General features: G+C 33.3%; 1 protein-coding gene across 1 annotated transcript; it reads left to right on the top strand.

Annotated features, from left to right (window-relative positions):
• Positions 1-1,752: 1,752 nt before the first annotated feature.
• LOC115215125 (cyclin-T1-like) lies at positions 1,753-2,670 on the top strand. Its single transcript, XM_029784298.1, has one exon. The coding sequence runs from the start codon at positions 1,753-1,755 to the stop codon at positions 2,668-2,670; it is 918 nt and encodes a 305-aa protein (XP_029640158.1).
• Positions 2,671-9,786: the final 7,116 nt, after the last annotated feature.

Below are 9,786 nucleotides of genomic sequence, written 5' to 3'. Positions count from 1 at the left end.
AGACAATCGCCCTCGATTGGGCCTTATGTGCTATTTTCTACACATAAGAAATAGAAAACCAAACAAGACCAGTCAGACACCAGACATCACACAATATTTCCTCTAAATTTCCATTGTCATCTAAATAGGCAATAGCCAATCGTCCCTCAGCAGCTCAAAGCCTCCCGTCTTACAAATAAAACCAGACATTGTATAGTCCACTCCCGGCTGCATTCTGCTAGGTCGTCGTACCTGGAAAGCCTTTGGCCATTCAACAACTACATCAGAGTATCCTGACGCTTCGCAACGACACGTTCGATAATACAGTTTCCATTTGCAACATACTTTTTATGGATCTTTTCACTCACAAATTTCATTTCGTTTAATTTTCGTCCAATTCATTGCAATTTCTGAGTATTGATGTACGTTTTCTATGCCAATTATAGAAACGAAATTCCTTTTCGCCATAAAAAAAATAAATATAATGTTAATAGCATTTAAAATTTGTAAATTTTGAGTAATTTTAGCCAATCGAAAACCACAAACACATCGGTGCCAGTTTCCATGGTAACAAGTCGAGGTAGTGTCTGCTTTCCAAGCAGATCTACTTTACACTTGTGTTGTTGTCCTGTCGCCACCTCACTCACCATTTGGCCTTTTTATATTCTTTACATGCCTCTTACAACATTTCGCATGATTTCATTCATTAAAATTTATTAATGACACGGAGGGAGACGGTCTCACATAAATCTGTAGAGATTATATTCAAAAGTAAAACTTATTAAAACTTCTGTCGACGTCGTCGTAATGTTTTGTCTAACGTTGTCGTGTTGCTATCGGCTTTTCAAATCCTACTTCATTATTCGATGAAAATAATCAACCTTTAAGCCTCTATAACATGCTTCTCAAATTTTTCTGCAACAATTGAATAACAACACCAAATTCAGTGTGAGAAATTTCATTAATATACCAAGTTTGAAAATTTTCAGACAATTTTAAAATATCAGTAACTGTGAACCACACAGAAAAGATGCATTTTTATAAGTTCTCCTGGTTCTTTTTCACAATAAAAGTGGTTTTCATTAAAAGCGATTCATCACATGCGTAGCTGTGGGTATTTCTCTGTGTGTTTGTGTGCAACGTCGTGGTTAAGTCGTTTACATAAACATCTTTTTTATTGTTGTTTATTTATGTTGGAAAAGCAAACAGATTTCAACGATATGTATTTTTGTTTGTATGAAGCAAAATACGAAGCAGATAAAATAAAAAATTTTAGCAGTTAATTGTCGATATTCAGAAAAAGGTTTAATATACATGTTAAAATACAAATATAACAAAATTAATGAAAGTATAATTTTTAAATATTTTATAAATCTGTTCTACTTTTGCTAATACAGATGTGGTGAACTTCAATTTATAAATTTCTATCTTCTATGAATTCAATTAAAAGGCTATTTTACTTAAAGGTGAGTTTACACTCCATCGGCGTTTATGACGCACCTTTAATTAGGCTAGATTCCCGGGATCCACTTCCGCTCACCCCTTTCGGCAGGCGACACCTGTTGGGGTATATATAAGAAAGAGGGTCCGTGACAGGGGACAGTCAAGTTTTTGCTCCCGCTGCTTCCGCTTCGCCAATACCCACTGACCACGAAAGCAATTTTTCCAACCGAACTCTCCAAGAAAATACTGATTTCAGACGCCAAACAGCCGAAACTTTATCGATTAACTCAAAAAGACATAAAGAACGAGATTTATTTTTACATAGATCAAATGGCGAATACTGAGAATTCCTTACAGGTGGAAATTGCTGATAATCAACAAACTAATGAAACTCCGATGAATGATTTACCTGAAAGCTCCAATGGAAATGCGCCACGAAAAACAGACTGGATTTTCAGCGAAGAACAAATTGTTGAGATTTTCAAGCGAAAATATCAACCTGATAACTTTACCTATGAAAACGAATTACTTTATCGTCAGAAAACAGGTATGTTTATGTTATACATTAACCAACGATTGATGTTAAGCGAATATATACTAAACATTGCCGTAGTTTATATGCACCGATTCTATATGTATAACTCCTTCCACCAGTTTAGTTATAAACTCATGGGACCCGTGTGTTTGTTTTTCGCTGCTAAATTCGATGATAAATTGCTTGCTGTTGAGCAAGTGATTGTCGAAAGTCAAACATATTTCCAACAATATCTACATTTAGAAAAAAACAAAACTACCATTAATCGGATAGCCAAAGACTTTTTCCTTTATGAAGAAGCCCTTTTAGTTTGTTTAAACTTCGATTTTCGCATTACACTACCCCAATCTCATATTATCAAAGTATGTAACATAATCAAACTCGAAGGTAAATTAGTGAAAATAATTAACCAGTTTGCTACATGCTGTCTGATTTTAACGAAGTTCTCTCTCAAATATACGGCAAAAACTATCGCATCTATCTGTATACATTTGTTTATTGAATGGGGTAACTGGAAGATTCCGTTGTCTTCCCAACAAAATCCATGGCATTTTTATATGGACACTTCTCTCAATGAACAATTATTGGATGAATTAGTGGTTGATTTCCTTGAGGTACTTCACAACACAGACACAGATTTCAAGAAACAGTTTCCCTTTTTAAACAAATCCGTGTCGCCAAGTAACACGGACAACGCGCTGAAAACTGACTAACATATTTCTACACTCTATAGAAATTACACAGAAAACCTAACAAATGATAATAGTGAGCGAAGTCCATACTGTTTCCTACATAGTAAAGTAAGAATTGAACTTTTTCTCTATGGCTGTGCATATGTAACACAACCTGCTGCTACATTCAGGTGTGTTTTAATGTATATAAAATGTAAATAGACATCAATTTCTCACCGTTCTTTATTGCGACAGTTCACATGTATTTTATTCATATTAACTTTACACAGTTGAACATGGAAACATTTCTCTTTAATTCTCAATGTTCTACACTCACATTCCTCTACATACAAACACTATATCATCTCAATCGACGTCTCATTCATTTTTATTATATTTCATCAATTTTTATACGACTCTTAATTTGCTAATTATTTCCATATAAATCGTGAGTTTTTTACTTTTATTTTTAACCATTCAGATTTACAACTAACATTTCATTACTTTTAATTTGTCATAAACTTTTGTATTATAGAATAAATAATTTTTTTTTAAATTTCAAAATCTTTTTTCTCCTTATTTATTTCATTAATTTCTATTCTTTATTCATAAGTCTTCGTTATTATACAAGTATCAAGGTGATAAGCGCGAATTAATTTTCAGTTATTTTTAAGTAAATAGAAATATAAACAAGTGAATGTTTAGAGTAATCGATATAGTACAGTTGATGTTGTCTCTACTTTCGGAAATTTAAAGTACACGTAAAATGAATTTTGTTGATTCAAAATTGTGCCGCGTGCTGTCTTAACTCAGATATGAATTAAAGATTTGTAATCAGATAAAAATCTGTTTAAACATATGTAACTTTTTTTCTGCTGCAGAATATTTGTAGCTGTTAAAATCTCGTTATCATTGCTGTATTCACTTTTATATATATTTCTAATAGTTTATGTTATCAGGTATCAAAATATTTCGCCACGTGGCCAATAACATTTCACAAGATTTGGTCAGATTAATTACTGACCAATTCTTATAGACTGTGATACAGGTGTCTTCGCTTTACTCTCCAAACGTTTTCTGTCTGTCTCATGCTTTCCCAAATTCTTCTGATACAAGAGCTATATCAGAAATGACTTATAAACCCCCAAGAAATTGTGACATTTATAATTTAAACATCTGCAGTACTAGATGTGTATGCTTGTGTATATGTGTAGGAATAGTAGACGAGGCCAAAAATAATAACAAGGGGTAGTAAAGAAATAGGTTATGGGTAATAATAGACTAAATGGTGAGTGTAAGGGTAACAACTCTGAAAGTATGTGTTTCCTATGAAGGGACATAACCCACCAGTATCTCGCCTGGCAGCGAATTCATTTACATTGGTCTGCATTTCAAATCCAACGCCACCCTCCCCATCACCAATACTAAAAACACGACTAGAAACAGTTGACTGTTTTTATTTATTTGTTGCTTTCTTTATCTATTTCTTTTGACTTTTAGTTTGAAGCCTGGACTGCACTGAAACAAAATGGCGAGTGTTAAGAAGTTTTGCACTGTACCATAACAGCTCAGAGTTGATGAAATAAGTTTTGGAAGGATTCTGTTGAGTAGCCCGACTTCCTTACCAAGTCTCGATGGAGTTCAATGTAGTGCTTTAAGATCAACTTGATTTCAAATGAAATTCCCAGAGATGGAGCGGAAATCCTTCGAACGGACTGTATTTGTGATTGGATGGAACACTAAACTCTTCTCTCAGATTTAACCCCAATCCTTGACCCCTGACCTTCAAATATTATTGCCAGAGTTGAGTGCACACTGTTGAATTAGTCTGAGGTCAAACTATACATCGTGACTTTCACCCCAGGATTCTTCAAAGCCCTGAAAAGGGATCAATGATGCTACTCTTCTTCGTTAAAAGCTATAACATAACAAGTCTTAAAATTGTGTTTTAACTGATGTCAACTTGATTTTCCATTCCATTGATGCCATGGACTATAGTTCTGTTGGCTATACATTGTACTAACCAAGATTTGATTTCTGTGTTATCAAAATTGTTCTCAGCATCACAGGGTGTCGGTGTGATGCAAAAGATGGGCAAGGAACAAGTTGCTTTTTGTTGTGTGGTTTTATAATTTTATTTTTAAAAAGATACACCCAGTTATGTTGTAAGAGGTAAATATAAAGGTGGGCATATCGGGCAGAGTATCTGACATGAAAAAAGGCCCCCTGACCACCCCACCCCACCATCCAAAGACAAACAGTAACAACACTAACAACGGTAATATTTTGCAAAGAAAGCTTTAACTTTCTAAGGAATATTTTAACAGGAATAATTCTTTTTTTTTTTTTTTTTTTAATATCACAACAAGAGATATTCAGCAACAGTACTTTGTAGCAATTTATAGATCAGTGACTAGTTGTCCCTTTGAAAACTATATATTCCAAACAGGAATTTGGCAGCACCACCTCTAGCCGAACAATTATTCTGTGCTGATGAAGAGAAATCATGATACACAGATATTGTTTTTAGCTGAGTTGGGGTGCTAGATTCCCTTGTTCGAAAATATAAGGACACAGATTGTGTCGTATAGCCAGCTGGAGACGATGTCTCCTGGGGCTAAATTAGAGTAACATTCATCCTAAACCAGGACTCCATAATTATTATTATTATTTGACAGAATTGTTATGTTGGTAAACACTCTTTACTACATGAAAATACTTCTGTTCAAAAGCTACTAAATAATAAATTTTGAAACAAGAAAGCTCAAACTGCCGTAATTAATGAAGTTATGAGAAGTCAAAACTGAAATTTATGGTGCATCCATCAGTGAGAGCACTTCAAAACAATGCCGGCATTTCATTTGGTTTATTAGTCTAGCCTTTAAGGGCAGCGAAATGAGAGAATGGTGCATTAAAGACTGCCTGGAAATATTTTAGACATGTCCTGTCTTTACATTTAGAATTCAAACACAAAGTTGATTTTTGCTTTTCGTCTCTCTATGGTGAATATTCTAGTGACCAGAATTATTAGTGAAAAACTCTGGAATGAATTTGACCATTCCTAAAATGTGAAGCTTCGTGCTAAAGGCAGAAAATATGACAGAGCTATGGAGAAGAAGGCTGGACTGAGCAGCAACAATTAAATACCATACACCAATTGCTCAAAGTGCCACAGTGTGGCTGAGTAGACCTTGGACAAGTGTCTTCTGGTATAGCCTTAGGCTGACTGAAGCCTTGATTGAATTTGGTAGGCAGAAATTCCTGTTGTGTGTGTGTGTGTGTGTACGTGCTTGACTTTTGTTCAATGGAAGGAAACATCCAACTGAAATGAACGGTTATTCACTCAACCAAAATTATATGTGCCAAGAAGATGCTCAATATTTCCAAATTGAAAATAAAATTTAAAAAATGAAAACAGAATTTTGTTTGTCTTTATGTCATTTTAACATATTGCCCATTTTTTTTTTTTTGGTATTTTATTACAGATTATTGAAGTGGTTAAATTAGAACAAATAGCAGATTCATCAAAACAAAATATTACATAAACCTCAGACATCCCAAGATGAATGAGGAGGTCATTTTGAAGAAAAATATTTATTTTTCTTTATTCCATTCACACAAATAAAAAAGAAATAAATATTTCCATAATTTTTAGAAAAAAACATTTTTCTTTTAAATTTGTTCAAGTCATTTCAGCTTTACTAATTTCAAAAAAAAAATTTTTTTGTATTTATAAAAGAAAGAAATTAATGAAATCAAATGAAAACCTTCAATCCCCCAAAATGATGTGTGGCTGACTTCCTCCACTCCTTTTTCATAAAAATCATAAATTCTGAGCCATCATAAATCCGTCCCAAAAGTGCAGCAGTGAACACCAAAGTACTTGTTTATTTTTTGCTTATTCAAGAGATATTCAGAATTTTTGAGGATTTTGTTTAATTTTATTAATCTGTGGTCGCAAAATAAAGTGTTGTTCTACCAAGGTGGTCCCTCAAGTCAGGCAAACAAAATGTACAACTAAACATGTTAAACAAAACCACTACGAGACAATATTTCACATTGAATACCTCAAAACCTACATTTTTTTTTTCTGTGTCTTCTTCCGATTGAAAAGTAAAAACCATAATTAATAAAAACTTAACAAAACAAGAAAGAATGGTTAATAGTTCCATGCTGATTGAAGTGGAATTGGTCGCTATGTTATGGAGCAGATATTTTAGGGGTGTCCTTTCATTAGCAATTAAGGGGGTAGAGACTCTTTCTCTCTAAAACCCTCTCACAGTTCTGGCATTGTGTGCTTGAGTAGAAAGTGTTATTCATCACGAAATTAATGAAAATTTTAGAAATAAAATAAATAAACTCACATCATAATATAGTTAATGACACAAATCCTGATACCCAGCTGCTAAAGTGTATCCTAATCATTGCAGACCTATCCAACCTACATCAACAAACAATTATAGACAGATTCTTTTCACACAGAAAATGGCAAAAAAATGCAGACATGATTTGATATTAGACAGGAATAACAAACGTCATCAACTGACAAAATATAATTCACAAACGAGAATGGTTAAATGGTTTTACAGTCTCCAAAAGTTTGTCGCTTTTCAACATAAAATCAAAATGATTTTTCATTATCCTTGTTTTATAATTCAGTTGTGATAAATTCTGACAAAGAATGGCAAATCAAAGACCTCCAAATGAAGATCTTTTTTTAAGGTTCCAAGAAAATAATCCAATCCTTCTGAAATATTCCGAAATATCTCTTGGTATAATTCACATTAAAACTGATTCCATAGAAAACATTTTTTATCACATTTTCATTTCCCCACCTCCACCTCCTCTTCACATCCAAGTTTGTTCCACTTCCAGTTATAGAAATTACAGCTTTCTTTCAAAACAAAAGCTGCCTTCTGTCATTTTTTTTTGGCCTTTTTAATTTAATTTTTTTTTTAAATATCATACAGACAGGTAAAAAGATGGAAAATGAGCTGAAAGATGACAGAAAGATAGTGAAATATTGGACACAATGAATTGGTTCTTCTCTCAAAATAAAATTCAAAGACATAAAAATGGAAGTTGTCCTCCAAGCTGGATTCAAGCCAATATTCTGAAGAGGAACATGCCTGGCCTCATCATATAACAATCAATATCTAATGCTGTTGCTATTTCATTTTCTGTATTTACCTATCACAGGTGTGACTATAAAACTTGTTCTCGTTAAATATTCAAATTATCATTTAAACAGACTACCATTGTTACCAATATTTGATAATGAAGCTTCTACCATTATAAGTTATAGTAATAATTGTCTGCTAGAGGCACAAGGCCTGAAATTAGGGTGGACTGGGGAGGGGGGGTAGTTGTTTACATCACCACCCCATGCTCAACTGGTACATATTTTAGTGACTGCAGGTAGAGATGAAAGGTAAAGTTGAGCTCAGTAACATTTGAACACAGAGTTTCAAAGCCAGAGAGAATGCTGCTAAGCTCTATTGTTTCCAGCATTCCAACCATTCTGTCAGTTCACGCCACCCCTTATAATTTATAGAATAACGGGATTCTTGCTTCAATATACAAACAGAGATGCTTCAACAGAATGAATTTTCTTTTTAAAAGAAGAGAAACTGTTGTCAACCAAGGCTTTGAAATAATTTCAATTTATCCAAGCTATATCTCACAAGTATTCTCAAAGATGGAACAATGGTAAAATGGCCTCCCTAGACTTTAAAGATTGAGAAAGTAGAGCAAAGCCCAGTTCACTTTCAGCACACACACACACATGTAAATGGGTGCATGCTCACACAATACAATGCTCGCATTTAGACAGACCATACCAGGCTCAAATATTCCACTTGTTTTCCTGTTCAAATTGGCCAGATCCAGCCTCTCACGTCTATCCTACAATGCCGTTCTAAAAATAAACACTCACATCATCGAAATCTAAAAGCTAAGAGATAATGCAGGATTAATTCAAAACAATATGAACTGATAAACATTACATTTGACAGCGGAATCTGAAATGCTAAAGGGTTTATCATAAATTTAGTGAACAGAGATTTCTTTAGGGTTCATAGATTGGTACCGTTTCAGACACATTTGAGAGAGAAAGAGTAAATAAATAATTAGGAATAAACAATACTTGTGACAATGAGAAAAGAGATTTGGTCAGTATTACATCGTTAACAGACATTCGTTAGAGCAGTCTAACATCAATGCTCACTCACCTTAGTGCACGAGTGCCGAGTTTTCCCTCAACATATTGGTGACAAACAACTAGAGAATGCTTCTATGCTTTTTAATAATTCTTTAATTAAACAGGTTGAAGGAGTAATGCAAAAATTTCTTCAATTTTTTTCTTTCAATCTGCCATGTCTGATTAGAACCACTCAGTTTCACTTGATGGATTTTCACATTTCTTGCAATCAACTTCTAATCTTTCAAAAGCTGACCAGATTTAGGAGCAAAGATAAGAAAATAAAACCTATATTCCAATGAATATCAATAGTTTTAGTAAAACGTTCAGGATTTCTTTTTCTTGTTAGTCTTTTGTCTAATTTTTTTAATACTTTCTCTAGTTATTTTTTTTTTTATTTATGGCAACTTTTAGCCTTTCAAGGAAGAAATTCAGTTTTGCACACAATAAAAGGGACTGTTAGCTTTTCATGGAATGAAATAAAAATATTTTATTATAACATAACAAAAAGAAACACATTGTTATGGAAGAAAAAAAAACATGGAAAGAAATTTAGCTTAAGTTCACACACACACACACTCTGTAAATGCATACATACACACATATATATATAGATATGTACATATGTGATTACATACACACACATACGCGCATACATAGCCACACATATATACATGGAAACATTGAGATGACATAACTTTTCAAGAAAATTGAAAAGTCTATTAACAAAGTGTAATAATAATAATAATTATAATAGCTTTAACATATAAAAATGAGATTGTTGAAATCTAGATCCCACACAGAAATAAATTATTAAAAAAACCACAATTGTCTTATAGTGAAGGAGAAAATCAATGTTTCTATAACAGCAAAAAAAGCAACCTAAGAAAAAAAAAAAAAAACAACTAATATTGGCAGAAAGCCAAAAAGTTTGGGGGGAGAGGCAGGGTCAATTAGAT

Source organism: Octopus sinensis, linkage group LG8, assembly GCF_006345805.1.
Source record: "Octopus sinensis linkage group LG8, ASM634580v1, whole genome shotgun sequence".
In the NCBI taxonomy this organism is placed as follows: Eukaryota; Metazoa; Mollusca; class Cephalopoda; order Octopoda; family Octopodidae; genus Octopus; species Octopus sinensis.
This window is presented reverse-complemented; position numbering and strand designations above follow the sequence as displayed.

What these genes read in the sequence shown, in the direction of transcription:
- LOC115215125 (XM_029784298.1), top strand. Translation starts at nt 1,753, where the DNA reads ATGGCGAATACTGAGAATTCCTTACAGGTGGAAATTGCTGATAATCAA.